Genomic DNA, 16,446 nt, shown 5'->3' with positions numbered 1-16,446 from the left:
ATGTTACTAAAATTAGTAGTTAGATTACAACACAAGCCAACTACAAGAAAAAATGCTTTTGGCGACCACCTTTTTTGGGTTGGTTGCAGATAGTTTATTTTTTGCGACTAACGTTTTTTTGGTCGCTAATGGGTTGTGTTTTCGCGACCAACAACTTTTTGGTGGCTAATAGGTCATTTTTTGCGACCAAAAAATAAACTTTGGTGGCAGAAAGTAATGGCGGGAGAGGGAAAAAAAAAAGCAGGATGTCAAGACCGTTGGTGACCAACTTATTGTGGTCACAGAAAGGAAAAGACCATATTTTATATCAAAACTATATAGTTTTGAATGTTTCCTAAATCAAATATGAATTCCTAAATCAATTGAGCTTCCTTTTTATCGTTGCTCTCTTCAATCGATTGAGATTCCTGGTCAGATTGGTTGCCCTCTTTATCGTTGTATCTCCTCACTCTCTACACTCCCAATCAGTAACGAAACCCTAGCCACCATCTCCATTCACTTCATCCCCCGTTTTGCTGCCTCTTCATCTTGGGCTCCGCCACTTCTGCTTACGAGGTTAGTCTCTCTCTCTCTCTCTCTCTCTCTCTCTCTGTTCATGTATATGTATATATAAATATAAATTTCTAGTTTGATAAAAACTGAGCTGGGTTCCCCTTTTAGATGTTCAAATAAAAACTGGGGAAATTGAAAATACTTAGGAAATATTGAGAATTAGTCATGCATTTGGCTGCCGAGAAAATACCGAGGAAATTGAAAAACAAGAAAGCTTCTGTGAATTTTTTTTTTTTTTTTTTTTTTTTTTTTTTTGAAATGGAGATTACTTATCCAAATAACCTTCTTTGCCAAACTTTAGTTGAGTTTTTGTTTCTAGAGGGCAAATCAAGGGACATTTACGATGCAAATCGTTCATATGGTGTTTACCCCATTGTATATTTTTAAGCATCCAACTGGATTGTAAGAAAAGGTTCTATACCTTTTGAGTTTCTATACTAGTGCACGATCTTTGTGCTAATTTTGTAGAATTGAAAAGATTTATAATCTGTATCCAAGGTTGTTAAAATTGGGATCCTAAGTAGGATCGGTGAGAGGGTTTGGTGGATTGGATCGTAGGATCGGATCGAGGATCGTAAGATCCTACTTTCTATTAAAAAAAAAGATAAAAATTAAAATTAAAATGATACATATTAAAAATAAGGTGAAAAATCATAAAATCTACGATCCTACCTACGATCCTATACGATCCTACACGATCTCATGCGATCCTACACGATCCTACTTGCGATCCTGTTGTAACATCGATCCTACAACGATCTGGATCGTTTTGGCAAAGTAGGATCGTAGGATCGTACGATCCGGATCGCGATTTTAACAACCATGTCTGGATCATCAATTAGTTGGTTGTATTGATTGTTTTAGGGTTATCTATCTGTAGGATTGAAAGACTGAAAGATACAAAGAAATTTTCAGATCTGGGACTGTAAGTACAAATTTTTGTATTCTTCATTTATGATTACTTGTTAGTTCATCTATGTGGGTGATTATTCTGGATGAGTGATTGTGAAGAAAATGGATTTGAGTTAATGGGCAGGTGGAGCCCAGACCTGGAGTATTGAGATTGATGGATGAGGCCAAGGATGCTGTAAGATGAAAATTTTACCTTATAAATGCAATAATCACTTTGTCATGGTTCTTAAGTTTTTCGTTGAATTTGCATCTGTTATCCACATTTAATTAGATTATAAAACTACTTATTCTTTCCAAAGTTGTCAAATTCCATGCCCTTTTTCATACATGAAGAATCCTACTTGTCTATGATTCCCTCTGTTATCATATTTGCTTTTTGGCTGATGGTTATAGGGTAAAAAATTAGCAGTCTGCTCTGCTGCAACTAAAAGTTCTCTTGTGCTCTGCCTTGAGAACCTTATTGGAATTGTAAGTCCTCACAATTTTTTTATTTTTTTTAAATTATATAAGATAGGGTAACCTATTTAATGTTGTCTTCATGTTTTAGGAGTGCTTCAAAAATTTTGATTGCTTTCTTGGAAGTTGAATCAATTGAGTTGGCCAATCTGTATTTTTCAGAATGCTCTGTTCAATTTTTAGGGTTATGCAAGTAGTTGATCCCTTTTCATCCATCAATGTCCTGATTTCTAATTATTCTTTACTTGTTATTTGAGATTTTGTCACTTCAGATCTCCTTATGCTCATAATTTATTATTATTTTTGATCAAGCTTTCATTTCCATATATATTAAACATAAATTTGCATTTATCTAGAAATTCATTTCACTTGCAAATTAGGATAGAATTTGGATCTTTGAGTTCCATTCTAATGACCTTGCCAAGGACACATGCTATGTCCTTTACAAATTAACATGCTTGACAAATCTCTGATGTTCTTCATTAGGCACATGCAAAAGAAGGAAGACATATCATATGTGAATATTTTTCTAAACATGCTAATGAAAAGATAGTCTAGTGTGATATGTATGGGGTTAAGTGGACTGAGGACAAGTGAAAGCTCAAATGACAAGTTGAGGCAATAAGAATAATATTCTTTTAGAAGTAGCAAGGATTACATGTTGACCCAAGTAATTGTGAGTTAGCTTCATAGAGTTTTGGGATATATTATACTTTAGTTCATTAATGTTTTGGTTTCTTGAAGTTTTTTTTTTTGTTATTGATGCAATTTTTAATACTAATTGGTCAATAATATAGAATTCCTACACAGGATATGGACCTTTAATGAAGTTTTAAAGTGGAATCAATTTATTCCAAGTATTGAGTAATACTTCTTCCCTTTGTCAACATTTCCACTTAGTAAGTATTTTTCTGCATATTTCTTGGGAGTAATTACCAAGACAAGTTAAAGAAAGTTCCTAGCTATGTCCAACACTTGGTCCAACTCTTGGATGGTTAACTTGCGAGTTCCTATTTGATATTAGCAACTTATCTTGTTACTTGTAGTTTTCTATGCCTAGACATTGCAATGAAGGTTCTTCATACTAGGGTTAACAATGCTTTGGACAATTCTTTATGCATTACTTGGAAAAAGTAGCATATGTTTTAGGATGTATAACTTACCTTTAATAAGCATGGGCCCTATACAGCAGAATTTAATGCCACTAAGAAATGTATGTCTAGGCAATTCAGGATTCTGGACAAGGCAGACCATGTGTAGACGTAACCTTTCTAGCGTTTTTGGTATGAAGTGCCACCATCAATTTGAACACACATTTGCTCAATTGAGCACAAGCTTCTACCATTGCAGCAAGCATTTGTGTTACTAACTGTTCATTAACTATGACCATAAGCAAAATAGTCAATGGATTGCTTTTGTATCTTGCAGAATTTATGCCGATCAAAAATGTCTTGCAGAATCTAAAGAAAGGGAATAAAGTTTTAAAAAGCATGAAACCCTTGTGAAGGATTATTGTTGTACTAAACCAGAACAGTTTGGGTTTCCAGCTTGGTGTCCACATGGAGAAAGTGTGCATTGTCCTTGATCCTTTAAATTGAGAATAATGAAGGGAAAAAAAAGAAAAGAAAAAGAAAATATAGATGCTGGTGAAAAGACAAAACTTTACCTTTTTGAAAAAAGTAAATAATAGCAATTAACTCCCACTTCTCCTCACCTCACCTCACCTCCCTCCCTCCCTCTCTCTCTCTCCATATCTTTCTTTTCCCTTCAATTTTTTTTTTTTTTATATTTATATATTTTCTCATTCTATATGGGATTATGATCATGTGCATTGCTTATGCATCACTTCAATTTTTTTTTATTTGGTAATGAGTAGTGTCATCATCTTTTTGAAGGTGAGAAACCTTGGCAAGCCGGTGGATCTTGCCGGATAGTATTACAAAGATGGGGCTGATGAGGTATGCCCGGTTTTGGATAGATGTGATGTTCATATTTTGTTGAAGAGTCATGAAATTGGTTTTAAGCCTGAACATTGTATTTCAGGTTAGTTTCTTGAATATTACCGGTTTCCGTGCCTTCCCTCTAGGTGACTTGCCAATGCTGCAGGTTTGTCAGCAAGCGATTAACGTGAATGTCCAGCATAAATCTTTGTATATTGTGCTGTCATTTCCTAACTTTTTGTCAGTTGTTCTGGTTTTAGGTATTGAGGTGTGCGTCAGAAAATGTTTTTGTACCATTAACAGTTGGAGGTGGTATCAGAGATTTTACTGATGGAAATGGCAGGTACATTTACACTGTTCTTCTGTTATTTTTGGTGGAATCTTCTTTTGTTCTTAACATTTAATATCAGTTTTCCTGAGTTTGTCTTTAAATACTTTATTTACAAAACTTCTGCGGTTAGAAATTTGTATGAATAGTTACAACCTACATCTAAGGCACTCTTTCCACAGGCGCTATTCTAGTTTGGAAGTTGCTTCAGAATATTTCAGGTCAGGTGCTGATAAGATTTCTATTGGAAGTGATGCAGTTTATGCAGCAGAAGAATATTTAAGAACAGGAGTGAGATGCTTCTTATCAAATGTGTATTTACAGTATGCTTATGCTTCTTTCTTCTTAAATTTCTCAATAACTGCATTTTCTAGGTAAAGTCTGGAAAAAGCAGCTTGGAACAGATTCCTAGAGTCAACGGGAACCAGGTGATTTTTCCCTACAAGTACTGTACTTGTTTCTTCATGATATGCATTAGGGGTAGGCGCAGATCGGTTGCGGCCACGAAACTTCTAATCCACTATCCGTCCGCCAAATTAGCGGATTGGAAAAAATCAATCTGCATCCGTCTGCCAATCCGGTGGATGCGGATTGGGCGGATGGATACGAATCGATTTGGCGGTTTGAAATTTTACAAATTTTCAACATAAAAAAAAAAAACCCCCAAGCAATGCAATATTTATTCATTTACATCTATGAAACTACATGAGCAGTGCTACCTGGGTAATGCAAAATTCAGTGCAATGGGCATAATTCAAAATATTTATTCATTCACATCTATGAAACAACTTGGGCAGTGCAACTTGGGCAATGCAAAATTCATTGCAATGGACATAATTCAAAATATTTATTCATTTACATCTATGAAACAATTTGGGCAGTTCATCTTGGGCAATGCAAAACAGTTTTCATTGCAATGGGCATAATTCAAAATATTTATTCATTCACATCTACGAAACAACCTGGGTAGTGCAACTTGGATTGCAATGGGCATAATTCAATATCACCCAAAACATTGTGCATCCAATGGGCATAAATCATCTAACTTACACATAAAACATAAGGAAAACATTGTGCATCCAAGCGACAGTCATCCAAGAGTTCCAAAAATAAAAAAGTTACAGTCATCCAATAAACATTGTGCATCAAAAAAAAAAAAAAAGAAGTTACAGTCATCCAAAAAGAAACAAAAAAACCATGAGTCATATAAACCTGCATAACAAAAAAATGAAATTATTTAATAAACTTATAAATAAGTAAACATATGTTAACAACATTTAACAAAAGGGTAATATTTTACCAATGATATTAAACTTGAATAAAATTACTCTCTGGACTTGGGCTTGAACATGAATTTGATAAAACATAACGCAACAAAAACATGTAAAGTGAAGATAATGAATTTTCAAAAAACAAAATAAATGAAATGGATTAAAAATAAAATAAAATCATTGTATACATTACCCAAATCATATTGTTGTTCAAATTCTTCATCATCCTCCATTGATTGCCGAAGGCGTATTGAAATGTTACTTCGAAGCTAATTTCGTGTACAAGCAAGAACCTCCACCATCTTGGGAGCAAGTGAACTACGAAATGGATCAAGTATACGATCTTCTGTATTAAAAGCCAACTTAGAAGCAACACTGGAAACAAGCATTGCCAATACATCTCGTGCTAGAAGTGATAATACTCTATATTTTGTTGCATTTACTTTCCACCAGTCCAAAATGTCAAATTGAGCATTCTTCCTACCTTTCTCAATATCACCTAAGTACTTGTCCAATTCCGACACACTCCCACCACTAGAAAATTGCTCCTCCAAAAATGAGTTAAATTGAGAGTTCACAATAGAGTGTGGGTCATTGTCATCTATCACAATATCTACTGTTTCATTTACATTGAAGGCATGCACATTTGTTAAATCAAGTGTGGCATAATGATCATACAATTGACTCATAATTTTTTACCTTGTCTAGCATTTCTTTCACTTTCACTACATCTCCACCAAAAATTGTTGAAAAATAAAATTGCAAATATGTCATTTTTCTTCGAGGATCAAGCGCAACCGCAACATACAAAAGGAGATTAATTTTATCCCCATTTCCCTAAGACTTGTCAAACTTTTTTTTCATTTTCTTTGTCATTGAAGACAAAATAGGATCATTGTCTTCGATTAATTGTCCAATCATATTTTCAATGACAAAAATTTCAGTGTAGAATGTATTTGAAGTAACAAATAAAGACCCAGAAAATCTTTTTGTTGCATTGTAGAACATTATAAGAAATTTCAAAAACACTCTACAATTATCCCAATCCTTAGCTGTTGGCATCTCTCTCCTATCACCTCCTTCATTATCCAAAAAGTAGTGTTTATAATTGTAGTCCTCACCCATTTTTTGAAAAACACTCTCAATTTTTTCCGCCACCTCCAACATAAGATATGTGGAATTCCACCATGTTTGCACATCTAGGCACAAGAGACTCCTACTCTCAATTTTTAAACCTTCCACATACTTTTTAAAAGAGTCAAGGCGGTTTGGAGAAGACCTCACTTACCTCACTGCATGCCTCACATTCTCTATACAAGACTCAAGATCCTTCAATCCATCACCAACAATAAGATTTAGAATATATGCACAACAATGTATATGTAAAAATTCATGGCCCAAGATTGTTCCCTCCCATAGTTTTGTGGTTCGTTTCAAGAATCTAATGGTTAGATTATTGGAACTTACATTATCAACAGTTAAGGTAAAAAGGCCATCAATGTCCCACTCTTTTAAGAGTGCCTCAATTTTTTTACCAAGAGTTTCTCTTTTGTGGTCTTCAACTTGACAAAAATTTATGATCCTCTTTTGTAACTTCCTATCATCATCAATGAAATGTGCAGTTAGACACATATAACACAAATTTTGTATAGAAGTCTATGTGTCTGTGGTAAAGCAATTTCTATGCCCCTTCACAATTTTCTTCAACTTCTCCCTTTCATTGGTGTATATGTCTACAATGTCCCTAGCAACAGTATATTGAGATTGGATCTTGAACTTGGATTGCATGACGTTACTAAACCTCTTAAAACAAATCCCCTCCACAAATCTAAAGGGCAATTCATCAATTATTATCATCTCGGCAAGATACTTCCTAGCAACTTCTATAGAAAGTGACGTAGCCACAACATCAACAACACCCTCCCCACCAACTTCTCTAGATTGAAATCCTAGTGTTTGTTGTCCATGAGTAGCCCTATATGGGTACTATGTACAATTTTTCAAATGACTTAACAAATTATTTGTTCATGACTCTTAAATCCTGCCATATATTCTTTCTTACAAAACTTGCACATAGCCTTATCTTTCTCATCAATACCCTTAATCTTTTCAAAATGATCTCAAGCCTTTGATGTTGTTCTCCCACTACTACTACTAGTTTTGGCCAGGGGTGGTCTAAGAGGGGGAGCATTAGGTTGGATAGAGGGGTCAACATTCGGGCTCAACATTAGGACTCACAAAAAATATTTCTTTGCTTGAAGGATCCATGACCAAAAGATTATCAAATATACTGTCAAAAACAAATAAAAAATATTCAAAATATGCTTTTTAAATCCATGGTCTGTTTTTCCTTATGATTTTAATTAATATGACATACCCTCCTTTGTTTAGTAGCAAATCAATTCAATTCAGAGTTATAAACAATATGACATACCCTCCTCTGTTTAGCAACAAATCAATTCAATTCAGAGTTACAAACTTTTCAATTCAATTCAGAGTTATAAACAATATGATATACCCTCTTCTGTTTAGCAGCAAATCAATTCCCAGAATTCATAAACCTGTTTAGCTTCCTCACATAACATTCCAAAGCATTCAATACAAGTCCCAAAAATAAAAATCCAACTAGAATCAACCAAACAAATTACAACATGTCAGAGTTATAAACTTTTCATATTAATCAAGAAAACACTTTGTAACAAATGGGGTGTTCTAAATAATTGTTAGAATTTCTTTAGAAGCAAACAAAGACAGAAAGGAAAAACTTTATAGCAAATGATTTAAATAAAACTGTGATCAAACCAACCAATAATTGCAAAGTGGAGCTAATATAAAATAAACACAATCACTTTTACACAAATCTTTATATTTAAAAATAAAAAAAAAACCAAAAGTTTCTCAGTGGCATTACCTCAAACAGAAAGAGCAAAATGCTTGGTATAAGTAGTAGATTGAAATGGATATTCGTATGAAGCTGAGAGAGAGAGAGAGAGAGAGAGAGAGAGAGAGAGAGAGAGAGAGAGGAAAACCTAAACCCAGTTCATGATTACATCAATGACACCATTAGAACTGCAGCAAAACAAAAAACAAATTAGAACTAGAACAATAGATTAAAGAGAGGTCTATCGAATATCAACAAAACAAGAGTAGGAAAAAAAAAATGAAAACAAGATTTAGTCGCCGATCCTCTGGTTTTAGAACTAGAACCAAAAAAAAAAAAAAAAAAAAAAAAAGGTTAGAGATTGAGAAGAAGAAGAAGAGGAAAGAAGATCTCACCACTCCACGACGATTGCTGATCCTCTTTTAGTCGAAGAATGGGTTAGGGTTAAGGTTTCAGTCGAAGAAACGGGAAAGAAGATCGCCAATCGACTTTAGGTATAGATCGTCAGTTGTTGCTCGTCGCCGTCGGTAGATGCTTAGGGTTTTGGGGGGAGAGAGAGAGAGAGAGAGAGAAGAGAGTGTGTCTGCCTTGTATGTATGTCTGTCAATCGAAGAAGAAGAATGGCTCAGGTAAAAAAGGGGTTGTTAATTTTGGATTAGGGGTTGTTTGTCAACTTGCAATATGTCAGTCATAGTTAATGGTAAACTGGGGGAATGCTTTACGGCTTTGTGGGCGCTACGACAAGGGGACCCACTATCTCATTTTCTTTTTATTTTGGTGGTTGATGTGTTGGGAAGGATGGTTGATAGAGCCTATGTTACATGGACTCGGGTACGGGTGTCGGGTGCGGGTATGTATCTAGAGGTCGAATTCATCAAATCATAAATTTAAGGATACGCGGACTCGGCAAAAAAATGTCATATTTTTATATTTTTAATCTAATATGTGAGATAAAATGGTATTATATTTAACTTATAGTGTCAAAATGACATTTATAGCAATTATATAACAATATATACATATAATAATAGTGTTATATACACTTATATAAGAAGTATCCGTTGAAAAGTATCCGACACATATCCCATACCCTTGTCCGAGTGTCGGGTGTCCGACACGGGTATTTGATTTAATTTGAAGAGTCCATGTAACATAGGATAGAGCTAAAGAAGGAGGTCTTTTTGCGGGGTTAGAGGTGGGGCGGGATAGAGTTAGTGTGACTCATTTACAATATGCGGATGATACCATATTTTTTCCTCAAGGGATGAAAGTCAGCTAGTTAATCTTTATTCGATTTTGAAATTTTTTGGGATTATTTTAGGGTTTAAGGTTAATTTGGAAAAAAGTAGTGTGGTGGGGATTAATATACAGTAAGATCAACTTCAGAACATGGCGTCATTTTTACGTTGTGGTATAAAGTCATTTCCGTTTAAGTATTTGGGTCTTCCATTGGGGAATAATCCTAAGAGTGAAGCTTTTTGGTCTCTAGTGGTGGAAAGATTGGTAAGAGATTGGAAGAGTGGAGTAAGGCCTTATTATCACGTGGGGGTAGATACACTTGGTTAGGTCTATTTTGAGTGGTATCCCTATTTATTATTTATCTTTGTTCAAGGTTCTGGTTAAGGTGGCTAGGTCACTAGAAAAGTTGATGAGAGATTTTCTTTGGGAAGGGAAGGATGAGGGGAAAAAGGATCACTTGGTGAATTGGGAGTTAGTGTTGTTATCTAAGGAGAAGGGGGGTTTGGCTATCGGTAATATTGTGGTTAGGAACATGGCTCTTCTTAGTAAGTGGTTATGGAGATTTCCCCTCGAGACTGATTCATTATGGCATTTGGTTATAAAAAGCAAATATGGGACTCATGACAATGGTAGGGATTCACGGGCGGTTTTGAGGGGTAACTCTTGCGCTCCTTGGAAGTCAATTTATCAAATTTACACATGTTAGTCTCGTCATCTTTTGTTTGGATGGGCAATGAGGAACTTGTTCGATTTTGGGAGGATGTTTGGATGGGTCAATCTTCTTTTGTTGCCGATTTCCCACATCTATATAGAGTGGCTCGTTCTCATAATTCTACAATTGCGACCATGGCTTGCTCACTTTTGGCTCCAATTTCCTGAAAGTTTGATTTTTCTAGGAATCTTAATGATAGGGAGGCTTCACAGTTGACTTCTTTATTGGCCAAGATTGATTATTTTTCTTTATTTCCTCTGTTGGAGGACAAGTGGGTTTGGGCTCTTCATTCGTCCGAGATATTTTCTTGTTAGTCTTTTTTTGATTACATCATTGACAATCCTCATGTTCCTCAGTTTTCTTTTTGCAAAAAAGTTTGGAAAGCTTGTGCTCCCCTAAAGGTAAAAAGTGTTCATGTGGGCCTTGGTTCATGGAGGCATTTTGACAAATGATACATTGCAAAAAAGGAGATCCAATAATTTTTTAAATCCTTAATGGTGCATTCTGTGTTGTAAAAATGGGGAATCCGTGGATCATTTATTCTTGCATTGTCCAATAGCGTTGAATTTATGGCGTAGATTGTTTTCTTTGGGAAATGTTATGTGGGTAGCTCCAAAAGGGAGTATGCATATGCTCCTAGTGGATTTTTGTACTTTCGGAGGATCAAAGAGAGCTAAAATGCTATGGTCTTGTGTCATTTTTGTAACTTTTTGGGTTCTATGGAGAGAGAGAAATGCGAGGTTGTTTGAAGATAAGTTTTGGGAAGTGGGTTGTTTGTGGGATAATGTTTGTCACTTAACTTCTTTCTAGGTATCGAGGAACTCTTTATTTAAGGGAGTTCTACTTTTTTTGGTAACTAGAGATTGGTTGGCGGTTTGTGATATGTAGGATTTTGTCCGTGTTTAGCTTGTTAAGGGTTTTCAATTTTGTATTATCATTGTCCTTTTGTAAGAGGATACCTCATCCTCTATTCCTTTTCTGATTTATCAATAAAGTTTTTGTTGTTGATCAATAATAAATAAATACATATATAAAAGTTAAAAAGAAAAAGAAAAAAAAAACAGAGGCAAAAACGGGCGGGTCGGGTTTCACGGGTGTAGTGGTGGATCAACCGCCACGTCGACCCGAACTCGCGAAAACTCATAAACTGGGCCCGCATCCGCCCGCCACGCGTCACACATCCATCCAAATGTGGTCGGGTCGGGTCGGGTTGGGTTTGGTAGGACAGGCAATTCGCTGCACATCCTATGCATTCCCTTCCCACTTTTCACATGTGACAAAAAGAATTCTTAAGAATGCAACGTATATGGCTTATTGACAAAATTTAACAATGAAATAAAATTGGTTAATGGAGATGAAGGGAAGAAGATTACTATCAACAAACCATAATTACAAGGTGGGAACGAAATAATGCAAAGAGCTTGAGTCAAATTGTAACACTAGACCAGGCTAAGTGTAGAATAGAAACTCTCTTTATTTGTTGTGATGATGATAACTTATGGGATATTCTGTCAGTTAATTTATGTGACTTTTCTCCCCAACCAGGAGGCTGATATAAAAAAAAGGTGAATTGCTGATCATTAGTTTGATTCAATCACCCTCATCTTGATTGGTGTAGTTCTTGAAAAATTATGACAGTGAAATCTCTCTTTTATTATCATGGGGGCTGAGGCATGATGCAACTTGGGCTTCAGTCCCTCCAGTAATAAAATCCCTGAAGAAGGGAGGAGAAAAAAAAAAGCCTGGATACTACCAGGAAGTAAGAAGCAGATAAAACACACCGGTCTTTCTTTGGCCATCCTTTTGGCATCAGTCTTTGCAGGTTGTTTGGGTCATCTTGGGGCCTTAGCTGTGTAATCAGATCATGCCAATGCCCAAGGCTGTGGTTAGCCATTCATTGCACCACCCCACAATTGCCCAAGACTGTGGTTGTTAGCCATTCATTTCACCATCTTGGGGCTTGCTTGTGGACTGCATCACAAAGATGACATGCTGTGATGGCAATTTAGTTCAGTTCCACCACATTTTGGTGGCTAGGAAGCCTTTACTTCAGATGATTTTGTCTTGCCTTTTATACACTAGGAATGAATCTATGACTTTAAACTACATAAAAAAATTATATTCTACGACTTCACCAATAAAGGAGGAGAACAACATTACCATATTGCAGCCATTAAACGAAAAAGTTTATGCATTGTAGGCCTAGTAGATCCTCCCAGGAATTAGTGCCCTGCTTTTAGCAGACTGTATAGTAGGCCTGTTTAGTTTTGTTTTTTGCTGTTCTTTTCCTCTGTACCAAATAAAAAAATAAAAATCAAACATGGAAATGTCATAGCTAGCAGTTGGATTGAAGTGGGATCCATTTAGAAAATTTTTGCATTGGAACAGCATTTAGACATGCTTTCTGGAAGCAAATACTTAGTTTTGTTCTTAGGAGAGGAACGTATATCTCAGTTACTGTACTAGAGTACACAAATGCTATGTTAATGATGAATATAATGCCTTAAATTTTTGTACAAGCTTGCTTTCAGAAATTCTTATAGGCATTTTGTGTGCTTTGGCCTATGGCCTAGATATGGACTAGCACATTGCAGAGAACAATTTTGACAGCTGGTTCAATCGTTGGATTTCCAAAGGCTGGTGTCAGAAAAATGTCCTATTTTCTAGTTAAGGTATTTGAGTACTATTTATGCATATCTATTAATTCCCTTTTTTCTTTTGTTTTGTTTTTTTTACCTGAACTTTCTAGTAAGGCTCTATGTGATTGCTAGTTTGGGAGTGGAATTAGATCCACATAATTTTACAAAATTAAATAGAAATGTAAGCAAAAATATTATTATTAACAACGCTCTCTTCATTTTTATTTATTTTTTTGTTTGTTTGTTTTATTGCAGGTAGTTAGAAGTGTAGTCATGCGTGTTTATGGACATGAGTTTGCCGGTGCATTAATTCTAAGTTGGGCTTATACATGAAGTTTTTGATATATTTTGCATCAGACAAATATGACACGCACTTGGATATGAATGGCTTTTGAAATCTTTGATGGTTTTGTTAAATATGTTTTCGATGTGGTGAATTCATTGTAAACTAAATGGATGGATGGATGGATGGTTATTTTGTAAACTAAATGGATGGATTGATGGTTATTTTGTCAAATATTAATGTGTTCATGTTGATGGTGGTAGTAATTAGATAGATTAATTATTATTTTGACTTCTTTTCAATGGTTTTTTGTTTGTAGATTGGATTGTTGATGGATTAGTATGTCGAAATTAATTAATTTTATATTTTATTTTTTATTTTTATTTATATATTTATTTTTCCCTTGATTCAGGGGAAAATAAGAGAACAAAGAGTTAAGGCATGAAGCCTTGATTACACAGATGTTTTTTTTTGTTACAGGAAAATCCTTCCACTCTTCCGCAGGTCCAAGGCAGCGTCCCTTGAGGAGATCACCAGGGTGTCTTATTGTCCGTTCTGAGTAAAAGACTATAACCTGGAAGCTTGTCCCGACCTCCCAAGGCAAGCTCCGCTTAAGTCAGGACTCGCACAGCGGGGGAGAATTAAAGGGTGTCCTATTGTCCGTTCTGAGTAAAAGACTATAACCTGGAAGCTTGTCCCGACCTCTCAAGGCAAGCTCCGCTTAAGTCAGGACTCGCACAGCGGGGGAGAATTAAACCCACACCAAGTAGCTGATAAGGCATCCTTGAGGTCAACCTCCTAACTAACTGTGCTATACTCAGGAGATTGGCCCAGAGGGGAGTTGAACCCAGGACCTGAGGGCTTAAACCCCAAGCCCTTACCAAGTTGCCACTCACCCCTGGGTTGATTACACAGATGTTGTTCCTAGTATATCTGCAACAAGCAGATTAGCAATCTCACTAGGTGGGTCATTCAAAAAAACAAATGGTTCTTGGTGATTCACCCCTAAATTAGCCAAACCATCAGCAGTTTTGTTTCCATCTCTGAGGATGTGTTGGATGGTGCATTTGCACTTCTATAGCAGGAACTTAGCATTCTCAAGGAGGGCCCTATGCTGGAAAGTTGGGTTAGATTCTTCATGGAGTTTAACAATTTGTATAGAATCAGTCTCAATAATAATGTCTCTCATTCCTTTCTCTAAGATGATTGTGAAGCCCCTATACAAGTTTTGCTTCCAAACTGGTAGCTTAATTGGATGGACATGAATTATGCATTAATTTCAAATGTATTATAGGTATTACAAAAAAAATTAGCATTACATTGACAAAAATGATTTTTAAAATTGAAAGTTTTTTTTGCAACCAATAAAATTTTAGTCACAATAGGTCTTTGAGAATATCTGTTGTGAACTTTTTTGCGATCAGAGTTTTTGGTTGTGAAATGCTATTAACGATCACATTTTAGCAATTAAAATCGGTAGTCACAATTGTTACCTTTCAGCGACTAGAATTTTGGTCGCAAAATGAACTTTTAAGAAATTGGAATCCTTTTCGTGACCAAAGTATATGGTCGCAAATGCTTACTTTCAGCGACCAACTCAAGTTTTGGTTGCCAAAAATCTTCTGTGACGGGCTCTTAGCGACCAAATTGCGACCAATTTTTTTTGGTTACAAAAAACAATCAGTTAAAGCAGTTTCTTTTCTTTTTTTTTTTTTTTTAAGAAATTTTATTAGGTGCATCGGAATGTAAGACAACATCAATAGAGGAGAACACAAAAACTAACATGTAAGCTCTAAAACGAACTAATTCATCAATTCAGGCCGTCATGGTTCTTAGTTGTCATGAAGCAGGCCCAGATGCCTCAAACTTCAGTAGTACCCAGCCCAAATCTTTATTTATTTGTTTTTGGGGTGGAAATTCAAATTTTTAAACCGTTTGGGCCTCCTGCTAGATCTTTGTAATGATATATAAAATAAATAAAAAAATTTATAAAGAAATTTGATAAATAATGGCGTGGCTCAATAGTAAACTTTTATTTTAAAATAAAATATCAAGATAACTTATATTTAATTAAATTATTGGCCTTATTTTTTATGAATAATCATCAGCAATGTCAATGTCAACCTATGGAGATTGTTGAGATAGATCCACCGGATGTTCTACTGTTTCCAGTGCCAAAAACACCTAGAGATGGTTGCTCAAGTTTGATGATTTTGTATAATTCCTGTTGAAGTGTGCCCTTTACAGCATGTGTTAAGAAAATTTTACAAAATTATATATTTTTATACAAAATGTATAATTTTTAACAATTTTTTATGCATGTGCCCTTAAAATTCAGGTGTTTTGCTTCTAGTTTTATGGCAAGTAACTAGATTTGGTTTCTAAGTGTATCTAGGTTCTTTAATGAGTTTTTTGATTTTTATATTTCATTTATTTATTTTTAAACATTATTTATCGGCTAATAACATATGTGTATATATAATTCGGGTTTTAAGTTGCTTGGATCGTTCACTGTTTCTGTATAAGCTTGACTCAAATTTAATTTGAATTTCTTAATTTCTATCCAAATCTACTCTGAATTCAAAAATTTATTACCTAAACCTTAAAAAAAATTGAATTAAAGCTCGAATTGCTTGGGTTCTAAGTGCATGATTGCAGTGTTGGAACTTGTAGGCGAATTGAGTGCAATTAAACAAAGTTAACGTCAGCAAAATTCAAAACACAGAATATTCGTGATGTGAAATTGCTGTCAAAGTTTTGGTTGTTTTGATGTCATGATTTATGGAGAAGGTGGAATTGAAACACATACATAGCATATTGGGATTCATGTTTGTGCATTTTGTGCTAGAACTTGGAACATGGATCCAACAAGACAATTTATATTGAAATCAACAGGTTGTCTCAGTTCATCAGATCTGTAACTCTCATTAAAAATAAATAAATAAAGAAAATAAAAAAAAAAAAAATCATGGTATCTCAAAGTGTAACTGTCAAAGTTTTTTTTTTTTTTTTAGAGAATCAATAGTTAAATGGCTCTATTTCTCTTGAAGCTATCTTTAGAAATTTAATATATGTGACACAGCGAGACTATATAAATAAAAATAATGTTGGGACAAAATCCTAGATACCTTAAGAATTTTTTTTTTAAAAAAATGTATATATATATATATTTTTTATCAGCAAAAACAAAACTTTATTGATGAAAGAGGTAAAATACAAGCAACATTACATCA

General features: G+C 35.0%; 1 protein-coding gene across 8 annotated transcripts; it reads left to right on the top strand.

Moving 5' to 3' along the window:
• Nucleotides 1–172: 172 nt before the first annotated feature.
• Nucleotides 173–13,466, top strand: LOC114259399 (imidazole glycerol phosphate synthase hisHF, chloroplastic-like). Of its 8 annotated transcripts, XM_082875543.1 has the most exons (12): nt 173–555; nt 1,433–1,477; nt 1,589–1,639; nt 1,858–1,932; nt 2,731–2,819; nt 3,816–3,878; nt 3,964–4,026; nt 4,121–4,203; nt 4,371–4,479; nt 4,563–4,616; nt 12,865–12,963; nt 13,186–13,466. In XM_082875543.1, the coding sequence occupies exons 7-12, from the start codon at nt 4,018–4,020 to the stop codon at nt 13,261–13,263; spliced, it is 432 nt and encodes a 143-aa protein (XP_082731669.1). In that variant the 5' UTR covers nt 173–555; nt 1,433–1,477; nt 1,589–1,639; nt 1,858–1,932; nt 2,731–2,819; nt 3,816–3,878; nt 3,964–4,017; the 3' UTR covers nt 13,264–13,466. The 8 variants fall into 8 exon arrangements, with proteins under 8 accessions (XP_082731669.1, XP_028055216.2, XP_082731673.1 ...); XM_028199415.2 differs by lacking the exon at nt 2,731–2,819; XM_082875547.1 differs by lacking the exons at nt 2,731–2,819; nt 12,865–12,963.
• The last annotated feature ends 2,980 nt before the right edge of the window (nt 13,467–16,446 follow it).

This window comes from Camellia sinensis, chromosome 6 (genome assembly GCF_055761805.1).
Source record: "Camellia sinensis isolate YWXY chromosome 6, ASM5576180v1, whole genome shotgun sequence".
Classification (NCBI taxonomy): domain Eukaryota; kingdom Viridiplantae; phylum Streptophyta; class Magnoliopsida; order Ericales; family Theaceae; genus Camellia; species Camellia sinensis.
Note: the sequence above shows the minus strand (reverse complement) of the source record. Positions and strands in the feature narration are given on the sequence as shown.

Bases quoted from the DNA above. Each gene is read 5' to 3' on its own strand.
- LOC114259399 (XM_028199415.2), top strand. The intron at 4,480-4,562 runs GTGAGATGCTTC...TGCATTTTCTAG, and splicing joins AAGAATATTTAAGAACAGGA to GTAAAGTCTGGAAAAAGCAG. The intron at 4,617-12,864 runs GTGATTTTTCCC...CCTATGGCCTAG, and splicing joins CTAGAGTCAACGGGAACCAG to ATATGGACTAGCACATTGCA.